General features: G+C 42.7%; 1 protein-coding gene across 6 annotated transcripts in view; it reads right to left on the reverse strand.

The window, feature by feature from the left end:
- Positions 1-25,320, reverse strand: part of LOC143286768 (dihydropyrimidinase-like) — a 114,222-nt gene that overhangs the window by 3,094 nt on the left and 85,808 nt on the right. For 3 of the 6 annotated variants that reach the window (XM_076594534.1, XM_076594533.1, XM_076594538.1), the window contains 13 exons: positions 21,507-21,601; positions 20,650-20,723; positions 17,664-17,774; positions 16,553-16,717; positions 15,744-15,886; positions 14,116-14,184; positions 12,401-12,521; positions 10,579-10,735; positions 8,002-8,143; positions 6,535-6,618; positions 4,681-4,860; positions 3,735-3,821; positions 155-377 (listed from right to left, as the gene is read on the reverse strand). In XM_076594534.1, coding sequence (XP_076450649.1) covers positions 155-377; positions 3,735-3,821; positions 4,681-4,860; positions 6,535-6,618; positions 8,002-8,143; positions 10,579-10,735; positions 12,401-12,521; positions 14,116-14,184; positions 15,744-15,886; positions 16,553-16,717; positions 17,664-17,774; positions 20,650-20,723; positions 21,507-21,601 — 1,651 coding nt within the window. Of the gene's footprint in view, positions 1-154; positions 378-3,734; positions 3,822-4,680; positions 4,861-6,534; positions 6,619-8,001; positions 8,144-10,578; positions 10,736-12,395; positions 12,522-14,115; positions 14,185-15,743; positions 15,887-16,552; positions 16,718-17,663; positions 17,775-20,649; positions 20,724-21,506; positions 21,602-23,733; positions 24,105-25,320 lie in introns of those variants that run through there. The other 3 variants (XM_076594536.1, XM_076594537.1, XM_076594535.1) reach the window with 3 other exon arrangements.

Below are 25,320 nucleotides of genomic sequence, written 5' to 3' on the forward strand. Positions count from 1 at the left end.
ACACCCCCCCAAAAAAAGAAACATCCCAAACCAACTCTAGACCTTCTACCAAAAAAAGCAAAACAAAAATAAACTCTAGACCTGTAAGAAAATAAGAAAATAATAAATAAATAAATAAATACATAAATATATATATATCATGCAAACCACTGACCACTGAGAGAGAAGGTGGAGTCCTGCATGTTGCGTCCACCGCCCCGTGTGGGGGGTCGGGAGTGGAAGGAGGGGTCAAGGGGGGACGGGGAGGTGGTGGCGGCGGTGGGGGGGGGTGCGGCCATCATGGCGGGTTTGTCCACGGACTTGGTCATCATCTCCTCCTGCGCGCTGACCACCGGACCCGCGTACCCCTCACGGTCCACTGCCATTGGTCGGCGTGCCTGTCAGAGTCATTCAGCAATCAGATCACTTTGGTTCTGTTTTATTAACTCTCTCCATCCTGTAACTGTAACTGTATTTAGAGGGGTTTTTTTGTTTGTTTGTTTGTTTGTTTGTTTTGTTTTTCTTCCAAATTTCACCCACATTTTTACCCTCATTTGCCCAGTTTCCCCCAACCCTCCATTCATCCACATCTCCCACCCCTTCTAACCAATAATACTCAGATGTATTCATAAATATTTAACAAAATGTCTTCAATCACCGATATGTGTGACGGGACATTAAACAAAAATTCCTCCTCTCCATACGAACGGCGAAAGAGACGACGTTAACAGTGTTTCACCCCAATTACCACCATCAAAATATTGCAAGCGGAAGGCTCTTATACTGAAGAGGTGAATGTTGACAAAGAATACCACAATTCTGACGACGGAAGCTAAAGGTTGGGTCATTCAGACACCCACTGGACATCCGAGGGGTCTGTATAGAGGAGAAGAGAGGACTGGCCATACTGAGTGAGTTAAAACAGTCATGAGCGAAGAAGAAGAAGAAGCAGAAGTTCTGTTTTGTTTCTTTGTTTTCTGTTTGTTTGTTGCTTCAGTTATATGCATGCTACAGAACACAAGTAGTCTTTCTTTCTTTTCTTTTTTTCTTCTTTTTTTTTTTACCCTTTCAGTGCCAAGCCTATTTCATGCTCAATGACAACGTTTTGCCCAAGTTGTCTTTGTTTTCTTTTCTTTTTCTTTTTTTTCTTTTTTTAACTCTTTCAGTTCCAAGCCTATTTCATGCTCAATGACAACGTTTTGCCCAGGGGGTTTTGATAAGGGAGGGTAATTAAAAAAAAAAAAAATCCAGCATGCAGATTTGACTGAAAGAAAGTGATCCTTTTCTGAAAGGAAAATGAACACACTATTCAGTTTTATGACAATTTCACATGACTTTAATGATTTTGTGAAAGGAAAATTCTCATAATGATGCAGATCGAAACTTCTGTCCAGGGGCACTTTTTCTGCACTCCAGAATGGGAAGGAAATTTCCTTCCAGGGGCACTTTTTTTGCACACTGGAAGGGGCAGGAAATTTCCATCCAGGGGCACTTTTTTGCACTCCAGAATGGGAAGGAAATTTCCATCCATGGGCACTTTTTTGCACTCCAGAATGGGAAGGAAATTTCCATCCATGGGCACTTTTTTTGCACACCAGATGGAGGTGGAAATTTCTGTCCAGGGACACTTTTTTGCACACTAGATGGGGCATGAAATTTCCGTCCAGGGGCACTTTTTTTTGCACACCAGCAAGAGGTGGAAATTTCTGTCCAGGGGCACTTTTTTGCACACCAGATGGGGCAGGAAATTTCCGTCCAGGGGCACTTTTTTTTTGCACACCAGAAGGGGGTGGAAATTTCCATTCTGTGACAGTCACGGGGGTAATATGAGAACATGTCTTGTTGTTTGTTTTTTGGGGTGTTTTTTTTTTCTTTACTTCTGTTTTTTGTTTCTTTGCTTTTTTTTTTTGCCTCAGTTGCATGCCAGCCACCGAGTACATGTTGTCTCCCCCCACCCCTCACCCCTCCGTCCACTCCCCCTTTTTCTTGCAAGTGCTTCACATTGTTTTCTTTACTGTCAGGGGTGAGGAGGGGGAGAAGTACAGAAGGCACACCCACACCCTTCATGCACAGTTCTCTCTGTCTGTCCGTCTGTCTGTCTTCCTGTGAATGGACCACTGTTTTGCAGTCTTTAATGTTTGATGATCATTTACGACAATCTGGGAATTCTTTTCTTTCTTTTTTTTTTTTTATGTGTGCTTTAGTATTTGTTGCGTCTGATTTTGCAGTTTGTCAAGACACCCAACCAACTGATGAAAGCCAACTGGTCAGGCCTTTCACCGACAGGATTACTCAAATACTGCATCAGATTTTTCTTTCACACTTAGAATAACAATAATAACAGTATTTATACTGCACTGAATCTTATGCAAAGACAAAACAACGATGTTACACGGCAATATACTGCACTAAATCTCACGCAGAGACAAAGCAATGCACTTACACAGCAGTCATTTGTGCGCATGCATAACTCTAATTCTGAGAAACGAAAGACAATGAAAAGCAACGGAAACTGAAGACCAGGAAGGAACATGGGAAGGGAAGAGAGCTGTTTAGGAATGAAGTACATTTTATGACCAGACTTGAAAATGCCAAGTGCCGAGATCTGACAGTATCAGTATCAGTATCAGTAGCATCCATAGTATCCATATACTCTACACATCCATATACTCATAGTAGTATCCATATACTCTACACCACATCTGCCAAGCAGATGCCTGATCAGCAGTGGAACCCAACGCACTTAGTCAGGCCTTGAGGAAAAAAAACGAATAGAATAATGTTTTTTTTAACAGAATTTTAAAAAAAATAAATAAATAATAGATAAAAAAACATATATATATATATATATATACTTATAAGGTGCAAAAAAAAACAATAATGATGATAAATAAGCAAATAAATGTAAAACATGCAGACACACATTCACACATGTATAACAGATATGCAACAAACAAGCAGTTTCACAGATATGAAAGCACAAATCTGACAAGAGATCTGACAAAATGAAACAGGGAGGTCACTCTAAGTGTATGGTACAGAGACAGAGAAAAAGTGACAGTTGACTATTGAGCTTTGGAATCCAGCATTGTGGAAACAGAATGGATCTGAAGTTGATCACACAGAGCAAGACGGGGGTAGTAATTGTGAAGACAGTCACAGAGACAGGAAGGGGCAGAACTTCTTTATATATTGACGGGCGCAATAGCCGAGTGGTTAAAGCGTTGGACTGTCAATCTGAGGGTCCCGGGTTCGAATCACGGTGACGGCACCTGGTGGATAAAGGGTGGAGATTTTTACGACCTCCCAGGTCAACATATGTGCAGACCTGCTAGTGCCTGAACCCCCTTCGTGTGTATATGCAAGCAGAAGATCAAATACGCACGTTAAAGATCCTGTAAACCATGTCAGTGTTCGGTGGGTTATGGAAACAAGAACATATCCAGCATGCACACCCCCGAAAACGGAGTATGGCTGCCTACATGGCGGGGTAAAAACGGTCATACACGTAAAAGCCCACTCGTGTGCATACGAGTGGACGCAGAAGAAGAAGAAGAAGTTTATATATTTATGACAGACTGCTGTCTTGTATTTCATCCTGAGTAAAAAGGGAGCCAGTGGAGAGACTGCAAAAGAGGTGTGGGGAGAGAGAAGAGGAGTGAGTGTTGACACTGATCTTGTACTTTGTTCTGAACACAAGACACACAAAAGCAAGTGAAAAAAAAAAGAGAGAGAATTGTGCACTGTCCTCTCACCTGGTCTCTGGCCTTCACACGGCCATACACGGCCTCAGCACTGCATGGTGTGGGCACGAAACGACCCAGCCCCTGGGTCACCTTCAGCTGTCAACAAAACCAACACAGCTTGATTGATTGATCCACATCAATGATACACAGTGCCTATCCATGGTTACAGACCAAGCTCTAAGCGCTTTAAAAACACAGTCATTTACACAACAGGCTGCCTTCCTTGCTTGATAGTGCTGACGGACAGCTGCCTAAGGGTGCTCATCATTCATTTCCACTGTCGTTCAGTCAGGCTTCAGTCAGTCATGCACGCATGCACACACGCACACACACACACACACACACACACAGAGGTAACGCGCCTGCCTAGGAAACGAGAGAATCTGAGCGCGCTGGTTTAAATCATGGTTCAGCTGCCGATATTTTCTCCCCCTCCACTAGACCTTGAGTGGTCTGGACGCTAGTCATTCAGATGAGACGATACACTGAGGTCCCGTGTGCAGCATGCACTTAGCGCACATAAAAGAACCCACGGCAATAAAAGGGTTGTTCCTGGCAAAATTCTGTAGAAAAATCCACTTCGATAGGAAAAACATATAAAACTGCACGCAGGAAAAAATACAAACAAAAATGGGTGGCGCAGTCGTGTAGCGATGAGCTCTCCCTGGGGAGAGCAGCCTGAATTTCATACAGAGAAATCTGATGTGATAAAATGAAATACAAATACACACACACACACACACACACACACACACACACACACCCTGACCCACCCACCCATCCAGACTCCCAGTCACCCACCCACACACAACCCACCTAATCTCACCCCACACCCACTGACACACACACACTAACCCACCCACAACCCACAACCCCTCATCTCCAACCACCTCCCACCCACCCTCACACACACACACCCCCTGCTCACCCCCCTTCCATCCTTCCCCGCACTGACCTGTCCCTCATCCACCACAACATGACCATTGGTGATGACGTAGGTTGGAACCCCGTGACACTCCATGCCCTCAAAGATGTTGAAGTCCACCGCCTGGTGATGCGTCTCCGCCGAGATTTTACGGGTCTGGCTCGGATCCCAGACCACAACGTCTGCGTCAGATCCAACAGCGATTCGGCCCTGCAAAGAAACACAGGCAGACATGGTGAAGAACATGGAACCAGTTTATTATATGCCAGAGAACGCCACCTGGTGTGGAACAGTGGAAGGGGAACTCAAGGCCCTGAAGCACACCTGGGGTACCGTTCAGAGTCTGGCCCCAAAACAGACAGGAGTGGAGGATCTTTGTTGCTGCCCTACAAGCCAAAGCGTATAAAGGGCAGTAAGTAAGCAAGTTTATGATTATAATAATAATAGTAATATTTATACTACTACTAATAACAATCATAATCATACTGTTACTTCTACAAAAACAACTACTACTACTACTACAATTAATACTACTACTAATAATAATGATAACACTGGTACTGCTTCTAGTAATAACAATAACAAAATACACTCATAATCTTGCTACTAATAATAGCACTAATAATACTCATAATACTACTAATAAAACTCATAATGATATTATTTATATAGTGCTGAATCTTGAGAAGATACAAGTCAAAGCACTTTCACACCATGTATTCACACACGTGCATCACTCTGATGAATACTATTAGAAGGATGACTGACATGACTTGTAAATAAACACACACGTGTGTGTGTGTGTGTGTGTGTGTGTGTGTGTGCATAAATCTCTGAACATTTTCTTTTACCTAAAAGACCTCCTCTTTATGCAGCATGTTTAGACTTGTAGTGACAACATCCCTGTGTAGAATATGTGAAATTTGTGTGCTGAACAACAGCTGTTGTGTATCATTATTTGTACTTGTATTTGTATTTCTTTTTATCACAACAGATTTCTCTGTGTGAAATTCAGGCTGCTCTACCCAGGGAGAGCGCGTCGCTGCACTGAGAGCAACACCCTTTTTTTTTTCCTTTTTCTTTCCTGCGTGCAGTTTTTATTTGTTTTTTTTCTATTGAATTGGATTTTTCTACAGAATTTTGCCAGGAACAACCCTTTTGTTGCTGTGGGTTCTTTAACATGTGCTAAGTGCATGCTGCACACGGGACCTCAGCATCCAGACCACTACCACTCAAGGTCTAGAGGAGGAGGAGAAAATATCGGCGGCTGAGCCGTGATTCGAACCAGCGCGCTCAGATTCTCTCGCTTCCTAGGCAGACGCGTTACCTCTAGGCCATCATCATCACTATCTACCTTTGTGTGAAGTTGCAGCAGGAATGGTGCACTTCTTTCAGCCTGAAGTCAGTGTTGCTGGAAAGGGTTTGGGCGGAAGATTGAAGTTCAGGTTCTCAACTGTTTTGGAATAAATGTTGTACAAATTGGCAGCATTCTAATCTTTGTAGGATAAGCATTGTATTGTTTGGCAGTATTGTCACCTTTTTAGATAAACGTTGTACAGTTTGGCAACCTTCTCACCTTTTTATGATAAACATTGTAAAGCTTGGCGGCATTTTCAGGATAAACGTTGTACAGTTTGACAGCATTCTCACATTGTACAAATTGCCAGCATTCTCACCTTTTTAGTATAAATGTTATACAGCTCGGCAATGTTCTCACCTTTTGGGGATAAATGTTATAGAGTTTGGCAGCATTTTCATGTTGTACAAATTGGTAGCATTCTCACCTTTTTAGGATAAACACTGTAAAGCTTGGCAGCATTTTCAGGATAAACGTTGTACAGTTTGACAGCATTCTCACGTTGTACAAATTGGCGGGATTCTCACCTTTTTAGGGTAGACGTTGTAAAGCTTGGCAGCGTTGGTGCTGGTGGCAGCCACAAATCTGCAAGGGTCCATCTTCCCTGAGACCTGTGTCAACACAGATAGCAACGGTGTAGATGAGAGATGACCATCATAATATATATATAATATATATGTAAAATATATAACAATGAATATCTAACATTAATGAGGAGGATGAGGACATTGTCATCATCATCACCACCATCATAGATGAGAGATGACCATCATAATATAGATACAACATATATGTAAAATATAAAACAATAACATTTAATATCAATGAAGAGGTTGAGGACATTATCATCATCATCATCATCATTGTCATGGATGAGAGATGACCATCAAAAATATAAAACAATAATATGTGATATTGATGAAGAGGATGAGGACATTGTCATCATCGTCATTGTCGTCATCACTATCATCATTTATCGTCATCATCATTATAATGAAACACATCTACAGCTCACTCCTTTAGCACAGTAGAATATTACTATAAAAAGTGACTTTGTTACAATGCCCTGTGTGTGTGTGTGTGTGTGTGTGTGTGTGTGTGTGTGCATGCATTCATGAGTATGTGAGTGCATGCATGCCTGTGTGTGCTTGTATGTGCGTGCGTCTGTGTGTGCATTTGTGTCAGCACACAACCATTTGTTTATAGTAGTATGGCGTATTGCATCAAACATTATTCAACATTATTCTTGAACGCATGTATACATATGAATGTGTAACTTTTACAGAAAATGCCACAAGCTCCATGTCTGGAGCCACGAACGCCCATGTACTTCATTATCATTTTCTTCTTCATTATCATTATTATTATCATTACTGTCATAACTATTATCATTATTATTACTATCATTATTGCTATCATTATCATCTGACATATATATGTCAAATATGTCAAAATATATCATTATGACCATCATCATATCCTTACTGTCAGTTTTTCGCTGCTGCTGTCTGGCCATTCAGTCAAGTACATATGCTCTGTCGTGTATGCATGAGTTTAACCTCAGCATCCTGGTTCAAAGCTACATAACTCTGACCACGTCCAAACCATGTTGTTTCCCTTGGACCGCCCCCCCCCCCCTTCCCCATAATGATAGGTCATGTAGCCATGAGTTTAATCTCAGCCTCCTGGATCAAAGCTACATAACTCTGACCATAACTAAATCAATTTGTCTCTTTTGGACCATTCCCCACAATTATCTCTATCATCATCTTCATGATAATAATGCGACGTCATTCATCAGACCGGCAGGATTGACACTGAAGATGCAAACAAGTTGAAGAAGAAGAAGACCATCATTATCACCATTATCATCATTATCATCATGATCTGAATCAGCTTCATCACTAACCACGCCCTTTTCCTACAACACAGACATTATCATCATCATTGTCATAATCATTATCATCATGATGTGAATCAGAGTCATCACTCACCACGCCCTTTTCCCACAGCACAGACATGCGGTCCTCCACTCCATTCACCCCGTGAGGAATCTTCCGGAAGTCATCCTTACCCAGCGCCTTCTGGTCTGCGTTGTGCGTGTTGTTGTCCGACCCCGTCAGCTGCAGGTCGTTGCTGTTGAATGTGGAAGGTGGCAGAATGGTTAAGACGCTCAGCTGCTAATATAGAGAGTTCATGAGGGTGTGGATTCGAATCCCGCTCTCGCCCTTTCTCCCAAATTTGACTGGAAAATTAAACTGAGCATCTAGTCTTTCAAATGACATGATAAACCAAGATCCCGAGTGCAGCACACACTTGGCGCACTGAAAAAGAACCCATGGCAACAAAAGTGTTGTCCTCTGGCAAAAATGAAATCCACTCTGATAAGTACACAAATATGTAAGCATGCACTCAAGGCCTGACAAGCGCGTTGGATTACGCTGCTGTCAGGCATCTGCCTTGCAGATGTGGTGTAGCATTTATGGATTTGTCCGAATGCAGTGACGCCTCCTTGAGAAAGTGTAACTGAAACTAAAACTCCTGTTGATGATGATATGGGTATTTATATAGCACCTATCCTCCATCAGAGACCAAGCTCTAGGCACTTTACAAACACAGGAGGGCGTCGTCGTCAACCAGGATGCCACCGCCACCGGCCCCACCCCTGCCTCTGCCCCCCCCCCCCCCCCATGCCCCTGACCCCGCCCACGCCCACACCAAAGCCGCCAAGCCTGTGTCGTGAAATGTGAAATCTATTGAAAGTTTTCAACAACAACATTCTTTTTTTTCTTTCTTTTTTTTTCTTTTTTGTCAAGGCCTGACTAAGCGCGTTGGGTAACGCTGCTGGTCAGGCATCTGCTTGGCAGATGTGGTGTAGCGTATATGGATTTGTCCGAACGCAGTGACGCCTACTTGAGCTACTGAAATACAAACACAGAAAGTCATTTGTACAACAGGCTGCCTATCTCCGTAGAGCTTGACTGACAACTGCCATGTGGGCATTCATCATTCGATTCCTATGTCATTCAATCATTTTCCAGTTACACACACATACACACTCACACAGACATGACAGACTATGTCTAAACAGCCTGAGTATGGCTTTCGTTTGAAGCAGATTCAAACTCTCGACTGTTGGCCGCCGTTCTTTCTCTGTCTCTGGACCTTGCAATTGGAATGAACTTCCTCTTTCGCTTCGTCAAGTCTCCACACTCAGCTCTTTCAAGTCTGGCCTTAAAACCCACCTCTTCCCAAAATAGCCTCCCTTCCCTGCCTCTTCCTTGTCTTTAGTTTCTCCAGCTTTAGAGTTATGCGTGCGTGAGAATGACTGGTGCAAAAGCACTTAGATTTGTCTATGCACAAGATTCAGCGCTATATAAGTACCATTATTATTATTACTATTAAGCACCAGAAGGGATACTAACTGCACTGCCCCTATAAACATGGGTCTTTCTTTTTTCTCTTTTTTTGACCCACAAACCATGCTGAGACATGCAAAATGTGAATGCACTGCAGGAGTTAAAATATCCTCTATCATACATTTGCAATTGATGTTATGTTTGATCAGAAATGTTCAGGTAAAGTCATGCTGACAATGTTTTATTCTACCATTAACTGAGTCTTCGTTGTCCTGGATATTTACAGGGAAATAACTGTTAAAAAACTACTTGCTCGAAATGCATGAACATTGCTCCTCTTCATGTTCAAAGTAGGTTTATGAATATCAGCTACAATCATTTCGGTGACCTACATCACATTCACTGAAGGGGGAGGGGGGAAGGTGGCAGAATGGTTAAGACAGCTATCTTGCAATAAAGAGTATGTGAGGGTGTGAGTTTGAATCCTGGTCTTGCCCTTTCTCCCATGTTGAATGAGCATACAGTCATTCAAACGAGAATGATAAATCCAGGTCCTATGAGCAGTACACACTTGGCGCACTGGAAAAGAACCCATGCCAACAAAAGTATTGTAAAATTCTGTAAAAGATGTCAGCTCTGATAGGCACACAAATATATAAGCATGCACTCAAGGCCTGACAAGCACGTTGGGTTGTATTGCTGGTCAGGCAAATGTGGCTGTGGCGTGTATGGACTTGTCCAAACACAGAAACAGATGCCTCTTGAGGAACTGAAACAGAAACAGAAGGAAGTTTCAGTTTCAGTTTCTCAAGGAGGCATCACTGCATTCAGACAAATCTATATACACTACACCACATCTGCTAGACAGATGCCTGACAGCAGCATAATCCATGCACTTGTCAGGCCTTGAGTGCATGCTTATATATTTGTGTACCTGTCAGAGTGGATTTCTTTTTACACAATTTTGCCAGAGGACAACACTCTCATTGCCATGGGTTCTTTTTCAGCGCGCCAAGTGCGTGCTGCACATGGGACCTCGGTTTATCATCTCATCCTAAAGACTAGATGCTCTGTTTGATTTTCCAGTCAAACTTGGGAGAAAGGGTGAGAGGGGGATTCAAACCCTCACCCTCACAGACTCTCTGTATTGGCAGCTGAGCATCTTAACCATTCTGCAACCTTCAAAGTGACAAAGCGACAAACTTCACTGACTTGGCCAACAGGTCCATGAGGTAGCCGGGGGTGGTGGGGTCAGGGCGGAGGGGGGGTGACATCACGTGACCTGCTGCGTGGCGCCAGCACGTGTTCCACTGGTGAGTTCCGTCCGTGCCCAGACCGGCCGCGATGGGCTCTCCGAACACCACCTTCCCTGTGGCAGGGAACAGGAGAGTATGATTAAAGGCCTTTTTCACCACATCCCACCCCCCAGAAATGTGTAGTGCAGTGTAGTGTAAAGTTGTGCCGTGTTGTGTTGTGTTATACAGTACGGTATGGTAGGGTAGGGTATGGTAGGGTATTGTATTGTACTGTGTTGTGTTGTGTTGCGTTGTATTGTATTGCATTGCATTGCATTGCATTACCTTTTTGCACAACCCCTCCAAACCTGCCTGGAATGGGTCACAGGATATTTAGCATGTGTATTTGTGTGTATTCTGCTTACATATACACACCAAGGGGGTTCAGGCACTAGCAGGTCTGCACACACATGTTGACCTGGGAGATTGGAAAAATCTCCACCCTTTACCCACCAGGTGCGCTGAGACCAGGGATCTAACCTATGTAACTCAGGTGAGAATTCAATGCTGTAACCATTCAACCACTGCACTCATCATATAAAGTCTTAAGGCAAGACATGGCAGCTATTTTTAAAACAGTTTTTAAAACAGTTTTATTCTAAATTCTGATCATCATTATAGCTGGATATTGTTAGATACCACCCAGGTATTCACAAAAATGTATAAAAAAAATTTACACTCTTCATGCCATGGAAACGATTCAAAATGGTCGACAAACAAAAATATTTAAAGCTCTATAACTACAAAACTATTATAGGTACTTCAGTTTTTCTTTTTCTTTTTGATTTGTTATTACTTGAATTCACTTTCTACATTGGCATAGTATTATATCTAAAATATTTAATTTTTCAACATTTTTTTTAAAAGAAATGACACTTTCTGTTCTTGAATTTTTGAAATAAACAGCTGTGACAGAAGAACTTTCACTTTGACTCAGCTATCCTAACGTAGAAAATGAGTTCAAGTAATAATAAACCAAAAACAAAAAGAAAAACTGAAGTACCTATAATAGTTCTGTAGTTATAGAGCTTTAATTTTTTTTTGTTTGTCAGCCATTTTGAATCGTTTCCATGGCAACCGGTGCATGAAGAGTGTATTCTTTTTACATTTTTGTGAATCCTGGGTGATACCTAATAATATCCACCTATAATAATAATCAGAATTTAGAATAAAACTGTTTTGAAAATAGCTGCAAATAACTGCCATGACTGGCCTTAAATTAGTCTTTGTCTTCATGGGCTGCAACTCCCACATCCACCTGTATATAGGGGTGGACTTTTACATGTATGACTGTTTTTATCCTGCACATGTAGGCAGTAATACTCTGTTTTCAGATGGTGTATATATGTTTGGTAGGTTCTTGTTTCCATAACCCACTGAATGCCGGATTGGATTACAGGATCTTTAACATGCGTAATTGCTTTTCTGCATGCGTGTACACACCAAGGAGGTCCAGGCAGTAACCAGTCTGCAAAAATTGTTGACTCCGGGAGATCTGGTGGAAAAAATCTCCACTATTAACCCACCAGTAGCTGCCGAAACCAGAAATCAAACTCGGAAAAATCAGGCGAAAATTCAGTGCTCTAATTATTTAGCCATTGCACCCATAAGATAATAAATAAATATATATATATGTATGTATATATATATATATATATATATATATAAGAAGAAAAAGAGTGCCATCCCCAAAAGCAAGCCCTTAACTAGGGATCGAACTCAGGAAAAGCAAACCATACCACTTCTCCTGGCGGAAGACACGGCATCGGCAGAGGCCTTGCTCATGACTGGAGCAATCAGCACCGGTGCACCGGCTTGGTCGGCGACGGTGATGGCGCGTCGGGTGGCCTCAGCCTCCACCTGAACAAAGGTTTAACTCATTCAGCCCAGGTATGAGTCAACTCGTACCATGATTACTTCCCCTGTGGACCAGGTACGAGTATTCTCATACCAACACACAATTCTAATTTCACTCTTTCTTGCTTGGTACAGTTGGTATTCTACACTTTTTTTTTTTTTTTTTGGCTGCCTCATCATCTGCGCCGTTTCAGTGGCATTACTCCCACGCCGCTCATTTAGATTCCCCCATACACGGCCACACCCGGGTTCGTCCGTCGTAGTTCCAGCGTCGGCAGTCCACATGGAACCATCGATCTTAGGTCGACTGGAGGCCACACACCAGAGGAGACACTGCACTGCTGCTGAGTCACTTCGGTGGTGTTCAGTGGTGCCTGTTCTGTTTTAACGTACTTAGGACACCACCTACTAAGCCCCCTACTAACGACATAATGTCGTCAGTCGCGGAGCCAGACTGAGTGAGCGTCTCCACCAGAGTGGAGACCACCACCACATCCCTCAAACAACAGGCCCCCATGAATCTGCCGACACTGACGACATTGACAGGGCTCACCCCAAGCACGGAAGTGGAGGGGTATTGAAACTGAGGTCACCATGAGAGCAGGGCATGAAAGGTCACAGACTTTGAGACTATTTTGTTTATATTGATGACGATGAAGGAGGAGGAGGATGACGATGATGATGACGATGTTGCTATGGAGGTCCATTTTGGTTTGGGACTGCGTGACAAGGCTGCACTCTACGCTTCCTGTCATAATAATATCCCGGCGTTAACCAGGCCCGAGAGATACAGACACTTGCAGTGTTGGTCCGGTAATTAGAGCAACACACCCAAAGACGCATCCTTGAAGTGGATGACACTCGACTGTGTGGTCCCAGTCTCCCCATTTAAGCCCACAGCACACTTAACTCTGGGTAGGAGCCGGCCACAGGCCGAAAAACCCACCTCCGCTGGGATTCGAACCCGCGTCCTCCCAGCCATCAGTCCGCGACGCTAACCACTTCGCCACGGCGGCTGGTCTACAGCTTGGTACAGTTGGTATTCTACACTTAACCGTTTATGGATTCTGAAAGCTTAAAAATGAACCTTTGTTTGTCCGATTAAATCAACTGTTCTCCACTGATTTTCACTGTTTTAGTGAACCACCTGTTTTGGGGTTTTTTCTGCAGTGGTCTCATGTAGTGCTGGTCCAGGGGAGTTGTAGCAGGCGTGTAGCTGTGGGGTGGAAGGAGTTAATTCATTCAGCCCTACACATGAGCATTGCTCTAGCATCGAAGTTCACCTCATTAAAACAGCATTCATGTTCCTACAAATGCATAAACCATAAGGAATGATGAATGAATTCATTCATTTGTTCATAAACATGTGGAAAGGGAATTAACGTCTACAGTATTTCTGGACTGGGTCTACATATAATTTGGAGGAAAAACAGTATATTTTCTGTGTTTTTTCTGCATGGGTTAAAAAGGTTAAAATCTGAGTAAAGTGCTTTTCCGAGGGACATAACACTACACTGAAACGTGTACTGACATGTGTCTCCATGAAAAAAAAAAAAAACGAAAAAAAAACGAAAAAAAAAACAACATGTGTACTGACCTCTTCAGGACGACACATCTCATGGGCCTCAGGTCCAGTCACTCCCATGGATGCCAGCTCTTCTGCTTTCTGGGGAAGAAAAAAACAGAAAAAGCCTGAATTAATTATGCACTAAATATAGACCCAAAAAAATCTACTTTGATGATGGTTGTTTGACGGACGCAATAGCCGAGTGGTTAAAGCGTTGGACTGTCAATCTGAGGGTCCCGGGTTAGAATCACGGTGATGGCGCCTGGTGGGTAAAGGGTGGAGATTTTTACGATCTCCCAGGTCAACATATGTGCAGACCTGCTAGTGCCTGAACCCCCTTCGTGTGCAGAAGATCAAATACGCACGTTAAAGATCCTGTAATCCATGTCAGCGTTCAGTGGGTTATGGAAACAAGAACATACCCAGCATGCACACCCCCGAAAACGGAGTATGGCTGCCTACATGGCGGGGTAAAAACGGTCATACACGTAAAAGCCCACTCGTGTGCATATGAGTGAACGCAGAAGAAGAAGAAGATGATGGTTGTTACCATGTTCATCACTATCTTTAATGTTATCATTTTCTAACTTCATTTTGCAGCTGCTGTTGTTGTTTTTACTAACAATCACCAGTGTGTGTGATGGGACGTTAAACAAAATTCTTCAACTGTTCTTATTATTTACACGTTTTCATCAGAACACAGCCAGTATGCACATCCCCAGAAATCAAGTGTGGTTGCCAACACAGTGGGGGTAAAAATGTAAAACCTCACCAATACATATAAACAAACATGGGAGTTGCAACCCATAAAACATGGGAGAAGTAGAAGAAGAAAAAGAAGACGAAGGAGAGAAAGAAGAAAACCCCATCCAACCGAAAAGAAAAAAGAAAAAAAAGACAACAAAATACACCACCACCGACCAGGGGAGAAGAAAAAGCAGAACAACAACAACAACAACAACAACTAGATCTTAAGAAGAAAAAGTAGAACAACAAAAAGAACAACAAGATCTAAAGAAGGAAAAGTAGAACAACAAGAACAAGAAGATCTTAAGAAGAAAAAGTAGAACAACAAGAACAAGAAGATCTTAAGAAGAAAAAAAGTAGAACAAGAAGAAGGTGAGGAGATGGAGTAAGAAGAAGAAAAAAAGGAGAAGAAAAAAGAAGTACACGAAGTAGAAGAAGAAGTAGACAAAGAAGAAGAAGGAGAAGAGGACGAAGAAATAGAAGAAGTAAAAGAAGAAGAAGACAAGGATGAGGCGGTGGAGAAAGAAGAAGAAAAAAGGAGAAGAAGACAAAGAAGTAGTAAAAGAAGAAGTAGAAGAATACAGGAGGTGGAGTAAGATGAAGACAAAAGAAGAAATAAGATGAGGGAAGAAGAAGAATAGGAAGAACAAGAAGAAAAATAAGAAGAAAGCTCTCACCCTCAACATCCCATCAAAAAAAATTATTTTAATAAAAAAAAAAAAAATAAAAATAAAAACCACTACCACCACCAACAATTTACTAACCAGGGAAGAAACAGGAAGAAGACGGAAAAAAAACAACAAACAAAAAAACAAACAAACTCCCCAAAACAGAAAACCACCACCTCAATTCAATAATAACCAACAAAAAAAAACAAAACTAACACCACCATCATGACACAACGCACTGACCAAAGCAGCGATCTGTCCGTTCTCAGCCCGCACCAAGGGGAGGGCACCCAGCTCCTTGCAGCGCCTGAAGGCAGCGTACATCTCGGAGTCCGTCAGCATGAAGCAGTCTTTGTAGTTCATGAACATCTTGAAAGCGTTCACGCCTGTGTGAACGAACAGTCGTTCAAAGAAGGAACTCCTTTGTATATGTGCCGTCTTGGTGCAGCACTATACATGTGTGTACACAATACAAATATCATATGAATACACCTATGTATACAATCATTTTTTGGGGGAAAAAATTCTTATAAAATGTGTTGATATTTCTAGTGCGCATAACTATGGAGCACTATGGGATACGCACTCACGCATAAACTCATACTATTACCATTAATAGTAGTAGTAGTAGTAGCAGTGGTAGTAGTTGTAGAAGGTATAGCAAAGATTGTTTCTGGAGCACATATATGTAGAAAATTGTGTGTCACAAGCGCAGCGCGCACACACACACACACACACAAGCACAGACACACACATACATACATACACACACATACATAAACACACACACACACACACACACAGAACACACACAGACACACACACACACACATACATACATACACACACATACTCACACACACACACACACACACACACAGAACACACAGACACATACACACACACATCTTTTTCCTGTATCAGGACGTCCATCTCTTTGTAAACCTGCTGAGACACGTGAGCACACACACATGTACACAAACACACACGCTCTCTCTCTCACACACCACTCCCCCCCCCACCCCACACCCCCTACCAACCCACACACACACCTTTCTCCTGTGTGAGGATCTCCATCTCTTTGTACACCTGGTCGCCCCACCAGGTGAGGGCCACCTGGAGAGCGAAGTCGCAGCACACCTTGCCCTCCGCCTGACTGAACCACTTCTCGTAGGCGTCCAGCAGAGAGTTGCCCCGCTGGTCACACACCACGTCCACTGCAACCAGGTACACAGGTACATGTGCAGGTGTGGGAGGGTGGGGTGTTGTGAGTGGGTGGGAGGCTGGGTTTTGGTGGGTGAGCGTTTGTGTGTGTGTGTGTGCGTGTGTGTGTGTGCAAGCGTGTGTTGGATGGGTGTGTGTGTATGAGAGAGAAAGAGAGAGAGAGAGAGAGAAGACAAGACAAGACAAATTCTTTATTATCGAGGATAACAGATAAGCACTGGCGCACTTTTTTTTTTTATCCAATCCCCGCCCTGAAACAAGGTCTACACTAATTGGTAGCTCGTCCAGTTGTACACTACACAATACCACATTATATATGTCATTGCATGCACTACACAATGCTACTTAAAGTCACAGAATGTGAATACTATACTACATAAAGAATAAGCATGGTAATAATAACACACACACACGCGCGCGCACGCACACACACACACACACACACACACGCACAGAGAGAGAGAGAGAATGTGTGTGTGTGCGTGTGTGTGTGTGTGATTATGGGGGTGGGGATAGGTGTGTGTGTGTGTGTGTGTGAGTGTGAGCCTGACTGAGCCACTTCTCATAGCCGTCCAGGAGTAAGCTGCCCTGCTGGTCACGCACCATGTCTACTGCAACCAGGTCAGGAAAGGAAAGTCTTTCTGCCAGGCCTCATTGTACACGTGCTGGCGCTTTGATTTATACCCCTGCTGTTTATTCTTTTGGTCATCCGGAGCTTTCGTCTCTGAGCCTTTCTGTTAACACTGAAGATGAGGTGCAACATTCGTCGCTGATGCGCCATGAACGTCAACATCCGATCACGCACGTGCAAAGATGCTGCTCTGCGAAGTGAGCTGCAGCTGACGACACTTTACATTTCGATCAAAAATTTGATCATTTCGCGCGCGCGTGCACACACACACACACACACACACACAAACCTCTCAAAAATTCCCTTACCAATCATGGTGGTCCCTCCAGCCAGTGCAGCCTTGGTACCGCTGTAGAAATCATCAGCCGCCGTTGTTCCCATGAAGGGAAACTGCATGTGGGTCATTGTGTCGATACCCCCTGAAATCAAACACCTAGCCTTGTATCGCAGATTGAAAATCATTGGCGAGTGTTTGTGTGTACTCTGGGCGTGCCCAACACTCAGCTTATATCATAGACTGTGCGTGCGTTTATGTAAGTTTGTGCCTGCCTATGTGTGCGTATGTGTTAGGGTAGCTGTTTGATACACATGTATTGTTAAAATGTGTGTGTGTGTGTGTGTGTGTGTGTGGGTGTGTGGTCATATTTTGGTGTGTGTATGTAACACAGATGTAATGTTTTATGTTAACAAAGCGTTTTTGTAAAGCACCCAGAGCAGATTTCTGGATAGTGTGCTATATAAGTATCCATTATTATTATAGACTGGCATGAGTTTACAGCTGGGCCAACAGCAAACTGAGAGCTGTCTTATCAATGGTTTCTCTACTGCAATGAGAAATCATTTACAGCTTAGTCTTTTGTGAAGGACTATGACTCTCCATCTAGGAGGCAAAATTGCACTGGCTCTTTGTGCTGCAGCCTTGGGGGGGGAGGTTAGTTGGCCTTTGGGAACCATCCCAAATGCTGACTGTTCTAAAACCCTCCTGGCAGAGAGAGTAGGGATGTACCTTGGGCAAGACACTCTCCACAATAATTAAATTCTAGCCCAGGATTAAAGAGGCTATGCCAGTCTTGAATAAAAGCTAATTTGTGTTTGCACATTTCTTCTCTCATTGCTGCTGTGTGCACATGTCAAATGATCGGAATAACAGCAAGCCCAGCGCTTCCTTTTTGGGGAAGTGTCTGGGTTTGTTCCAATCTACCTTTTATTTACCTGTGTGCTAGCTGAATTGGTAGTGTAGGCAGCACTGGCTTGAAGTTATGTACTTTGTGTGAGGAGAGAGTTACCGCTCTTTACAATTTGTTAATCTATAAATTTTTTTTTTATTATTATTTTGTGTGTGTGTGTGTTATTTTTTACTTTATTTATTTTATTCATATTATTTTATCTTATTTTTATTTTTATTATTATTCTTATGTATTTTTATTTTATTTATTTTATTATATATATATATTTTTGTTCTTGTTATTTTCTCAAGGCCTGACTAAGCGCGTTGGGTTACGCTGCTGGTCAGGCATCTGCTTGGCAGATGTGGTGTAGCGTATACAGGATTTGACCGAACGCAGTGATGCCTCCTTGAGCTACTGATACTGATACTGATACTGTTAATCTAGCCCAGATAGTCGGAACAGCAGTTACCTCCTCTGCTGTTCTGATGGTCACAGTCGAACACGACTGACTATCACACACACCCTGAAATCAAACACCACCTCTCACTGTATGCATGCAGGCAAAGGTGGCAGAATGGTAAAGACACGACGGGTGCAAAAGCCAAGTGGTTAAAGCATTGGACTGTCAATCTGAGGGTCCCGGGTTCGAATCACCGTGATGACGCCTGGTGGGTAAAGGGTGGAGATTTTTACGATCTCCCAGGTCAACATATGTGCAGACCTGCTAGTGCCTGAACCCCCTTCGTGTGTATATGCAAGCAGAAGATCAAATACGCACGTTAAAGATCCTGTAATCCATGTCAGCGTTCGGTGGGTTATGGAAACAAGAACATACCCAGCATGCACACCCCCGAAAACGGAGTATGGCTGCCTACATGGCGGGGTAAAAACGGTCATACACATAAAAGCCCACTCGTGTGCATACGAGTGAACGTGGGAGTTGCAGCCCACGAACGCAGAAGAAGAAGAAGAAGAGGTAAAGACGCTCATATTCCAATACAGACTGCGAGGGGTTTGGGTTCCAGTCCAGCTCTCATCCTTTCTCCCAAGTTTGCTATGAAAAACTTAGTGTCTAGTCGTTCAGATTACTTGATAAACCGAGGTCCTGTGTGCAGCACGCACTTGGTGCATTGAAAAAAACAACCCATGGCAACAAAAGTGTTGTCCTCTAGCAAAGTTCTGTAGAAGAAATCCACTCTGATAGGTACACAAGCGCTTCTGCATGCACTCAAGGCCTGACTAAAGCATGTCGGGTATTGCTGTTGGTCAGGCACCTGTTTAGCATATGTGGTGTAGCGTTTTTGGGTTTGTCCGAATGCAGTGACACCTTCTTGAGAAATTGAAACTCATTGCATATCAGTCGTATCCATCAATGACCATCAGAACAGCAGAGAAGGCATCTGCTGTCCTGACTGTATGGGCTGGAATTCGATTATAGTGGAGAGAGAGTGTCTTGCCCAAGTTACATCCCCACTCTCTCGGCCAAGAGGGTTTTAGGACAGTCGGCGTTGGAATGATTCCTAAAGGCCAACTTTTCCCCAAGGCTGCAGCACTAAGAGTCTGTGCAATCTTGCCTATTTGTTTGTTTGAAAGTAATAGTCCACAAAAGATTACGATGTAAATGCATTTCTCATTGCACTGAAGAAACCATTGATCATACAGCTACTACTATTACTACTACTTACTTCTAATGATAAAAATACTAACAATAACAATAACAACAACAACAACAACAATAATGATAAAAATAACAATAACAATCAAATTTAATGTGCATTTTGCGCCTTTCTATGAAAAACATGCTTAACTGCACTGTGCATTGTAAAAATGGACAAATAAGACCTGCATTTTAACACAAAAATGACAACTTACAAACATAAAATAGATAAATGAATAAATAAATCAATCAATAAATAAGTAAATAAATAAATAAATAAACAAATAGAATTACAAAAATGAAAACACTTCTCAGCTTCAGTTTCAAGGAACTGTCAGAGTATGTGAACAAATCCATATATCCTCAACCACATCTGCTGTAAAAAGATTTCAAAAAGCATGTAAAAAAGATTTTCAATAAAAAGAAGAAGAAAAAGGAGGAACAAAAACCCTCGTTGTGTGAACTCACCAGGGATGACCATTCTCCCCCGGGCCTCAATGGTTCGGGCCCCGCCCGGAATAACCAGGTTGTTTCCAACTTGTCTGAAATGTGCGAAGACGACAAAAATGCAGTGAGGAAAATTAGATTATAAGGAATCGAGGACTGGACGTGCAACAGCAATTTGGTGTGTGTGGTTCTGTGTGAGTGTGTGTGTGTCGAATCGGGAGGGGGGGGAGACGGGGTACTTGTGGGCATGGGGGGAGGATGATGGTGTATGTGTGGGAGGATGGATGGGAGGCAGGTGCATGTTGTGCGTGTGTGTTTGGAGTGAAGCTAGGGCATGAGGGGAGGGGTGGAGGGGGGGGGGGTGTATATGTGTGAAAGAGAGAGAAAGAGTGTGTGTAAGAGACAAAAAATTCACATGTGTCATTCGTGTCAATTATCTATGTGAGAGTGTGCATGTGTGCTTGTATTGTAATTGGTTCGTATGTGAGGGACTGAAAACATTGTGAAAACATACAGAAAGGAAGAGACACACACACACACACACACACACACACACACACACACACACACACACACACACAGTGAGAGAGAGAGAGAGTGAGAGACAGACAGACAGACAGACAGAGAGATTCCAGATACCAGATTGCAGATGGTTTATTCATGTACAGGCCTTAAGCCCCTTATGAAGGGGTATGTGAACATTATTCTTTTATACATATTCATATAAACATCACATCGCAATGCATGTGAACATAAGAGAGAGAGAGAGAGAGAGAATGGTACAGCAAAAGAGGGAGACAGAGTGAAACAGACAGACAGAGAGAAACAGACAGACAGAGAGAAACAGACAGAAACAGACAGACAGCTATCTCTCTCACTTGATAATTCCATCCTCAATGTAGATGTCGGCATCGAAGGACTGGTCGTCATTGACGACACGTCCTCCCTTGATCAGCAAGCGAGACTGAGCACTCTGCACACACAGGACAGGAAGACTGTGTTGAGTTGTGTTGGTGTGGTGTGGTGTGGTGTGGTGTGGTGTGTTGAGTTGTGTTGTGTTGGTGTGGTGTGGTGTGGTGTGGTGTGGTGTGTTGTGTTGTGTTGGTGTGGTGTGGTGTGGTGTGGTGTGGTGTGTTGAGTTGTGTTGTGTTGGTGTGGTGTGGTGTGGTGTGGTGTGTTGGGTTGGGTTGGGTTGTGGTGTGTTGGGTTGGGTTGGGTTGGGTTGGGTTGGTTTGGGTTGGGTTGTGGTGTGGTGTGTTGGGTTGGGCTGGGTTGTGGTGTGTTGTGTTGGGATGGGCTGGGTTGAAGTGTGTTGTGTTGGGTTGGGTTGGGTTGTGTTGGGTTGGGTTGTGGTGTGGTGTGTTGGGTTGGGCTGGGTTGTGGTGTGTTGGGTTGGGTTGGGTTGTGGTGTGGTGTGGTGGGTTGGGTTGGGTTGGGTTGTGGTGTGTTGGGTTGTGTTGTGTTGGGTTGTGGTGTGTTGTGTTGTGTTGTGTTGGATTGGGTTGGGTTGGGTTGTGATGTGTTGTGTTGTGTTGTGTTGTGCTGTGCTGTGCTGTGCTGTGTTGTGTTGTGTTGATTGGAATGGATTGGGTTGTAATGTGTTCTGTTGTATTCCATTGTAGTGTAGTGTAGCGTATTCCATTGTATTGTATTGTATTGTGTTTTGTTGGATTGGGTTGGGTTTGATTGTATTGTCTTGTCTTGTCTTCTCTTGTGTTAGGGTTAACTGTAGTGAGCATTTCATTATGTTTGTAGTTAGTGAAGTTTCATGGTCAGCGTTTAGGTGTGTGTATGTGTGTGTGTGTTTGTGTGTGTGTATGTCTGTTCATATGTGTGTGTGTGTGTGTGTGTGTGTGTGTGTGTGTGTGTGTGTGTGTGTGTGTGTGTGTGTGTGTGTGTGTGTGTGTGTGTGTGTGTGTGTGTGTGTGTGTGTTCATGTATCAAAATCTAACATGTATGTGCACACAGGTTTAACACAAGAATCAGATTCCACAGTCAGTTAATGCATATATATGCATTTTTCTTCACACTGGATACATTGTGGACAAGCAATGTAATCTGTGTTAATTGTTTACATCATCGTTCGGTAATTCATGACACCTGACTAAAATAATACTGATAAAGAAAAAATATAAACTGATAAGGAAAAATACAAGTGTAAGTTCATGTACTGGAATGAGCTCTCACACACACACATAGCATACATTCATGCGCATGCTTGCACACGCACACACCTCATTCAATACACACCACAATTTCTTTAGACTTTTTCTTATAATAATATACCTTTCCTCTGATACATAACATGAACACTTATTTACACTAATAATCACATGCATTCCCTTTCCTTTATCCACTACTTTACTCCTTTCCGTCTAAAAACACTTATAGTGAATAAACGTTAAACTGAAGATACACACACATACACACTCTTTCTCTCTCTCTCTCAAACTCACTCACACACTCACTCACAGAGTAACCCACACTCACAAAGAGAAAGAATCACTGTGCAGAATTGTAAATATATTTTTTTTTACCATTTAGGAAACTCAGAAAGCAAAAAATATTATGAAAGAAAGACAGGCACATCATTCAACACAGTACAAAAGGACTACCACTACAGACTCCTTACCCCATCATAATCACTGCTCAGAAAGAAAGGAGGAAAGAAAGAAAGAAAGAAGAAAGAAAATTTTTCCCTCCATGGTTCACCATTATCCTTTTGAAACAAATGAGACAATACACACACAAATGATGAAGAAAATGAATCTCACAAAAAACAATAACAAAAAAACAAACAAACAAACAAAAAAACCCAACACATACACAAAAATGAGACCTCATTTTGTGAACACCCTCCACCTTTCACCACCGTCATCCTTCAAAACAAATCACCGACCCATGTACACAAAAAAACCGAATCTCACAAACAAACAAAACCGTAACAATGACACCTCATCTGTGAAAACACTTGAACGAAAGGAAGAAGAACGCAACTCAGGCAGTGGGCACTTGGAGTGGGGGGAGGGGGTTGTCAGGGAAGGGGGGAGGGCGCATGATCACAAAAAAAAAAAGAAAAAAAAAAGAAAGTTGTTGTTTGTTTACCTCCTCTTCACCTCCTTCTTCTTCTTCTTCGCTCACTAAACGCTTCGCTGCTTTCCGCGACATGGGCCCGCAGGGACCCTGCAGTACATTCATACACCCTCCCAGAAACATTGTCTGATGATGAGGATGACCGAGTGAGTGAACCACAAATGTGACAACGCTATCCTCCTCACAGCAAACTCACCATCCTCCCTGCTGGATCTCTCTCTGTCTTTGTCTCTTTCTCTCTCTCGCTCTCTCTCTCTCTCTCTGTGTCTGTATGTCTCTAGTCCAGCAGTTGTTGTGCAGGGTCTGACACCGGTGAGCGATTAATTCAAGTCACCACAAGTCACGGCAATATTGAACACTGATCAACTGGCTCCAGATCTGTCCTATATATTTGAATATATATATATATACATATATATATTCATATTTATACATATATTTCAAATACATGAAATACATATATATATATATATATATATGTATGCATGTATTTATAGATATCTTTCTTGTTTTTTGTATAACAGAAACAAAAATATAAGTATGAGTATATATACATATATATATATATATATAAAAGTTGTGTTCGACTATGACCATCAGAACAGCACAGCAGGTAACTGCTGTGCCCATTAACTGGGCTACAATTTGATAATAGTGGAGAGTGCCTTGCCCAAGTTACATCCCCACGAAAATGCCGGAAAAAAACTGCACAGAAAATGTTTATCCACTTTCACATACATTACCAAATTTTCACTGTGCCAGCAGCTCAAGACTTTACCTTGCATTATTTAACTATCTACCAATTTACCTATATATATATATATATGTACACCATGCATCTTTGCCACAACATGGGTCTTTAGGTACAGGAGTTTGGGGACTGACGGAAGTTGGCCAAAATTCCCTGCACTCAAAAAAACACTGCTGTTTGTGCCAGAACCTGTCTTCAGGGATGTGAGTGCTCATGTGTGTTGTCTTGGCAACGTGTGTTCCTTAATTTGTGAAGACACCAGCAGCTATCAACTAGGTGAAGAAACAGGTAGCTGTAGGTGCACACAACACACACACACACACACACACACACACACACACACACACACCAGCAGCTATCGTCTTGGCAAAGAAACAGGTAGTTGCAGCGCGTGCACGCGCACACACACACACACACACACACATATGCCACCACACATATGCACATGCATGCACTCGGAAACACAGTTGCAGCACAACACTTCTTTATGCACTTTCCAAATGGATTGATAAAGATGCACTGCAATGTATTGTGGAACTGTACTCACTGTATTGGACTATAATGCACACTCTGCATAAAAAGAAATACATGGAAATAGAAGAGGGAGAGGAGGGGGAAGGAACCAGCCTGAAAAGCTTGAGACGTACGGGAGTACTTTGAGGATCTGACAGTGGTTTGCACACAGAGAATGAAAAAAAAAAAAAAACCCAGGAAAGCAATACCCAGCATTCACACACACACACACATACACAAAATATGTCAGTAATGTTTCTTGCATCTGTGGTGCTCACATAACAGCCGATCATATACCAACTTGTGATATGTTAAAGTCTCAAATCCCTGAACTG

Source organism: Babylonia areolata, chromosome 10 (genome assembly GCF_041734735.1).
Source record: "Babylonia areolata isolate BAREFJ2019XMU chromosome 10, ASM4173473v1, whole genome shotgun sequence".
Classification (NCBI taxonomy): Eukaryota; Metazoa; Mollusca; class Gastropoda; order Neogastropoda; family Buccinidae; genus Babylonia; species Babylonia areolata.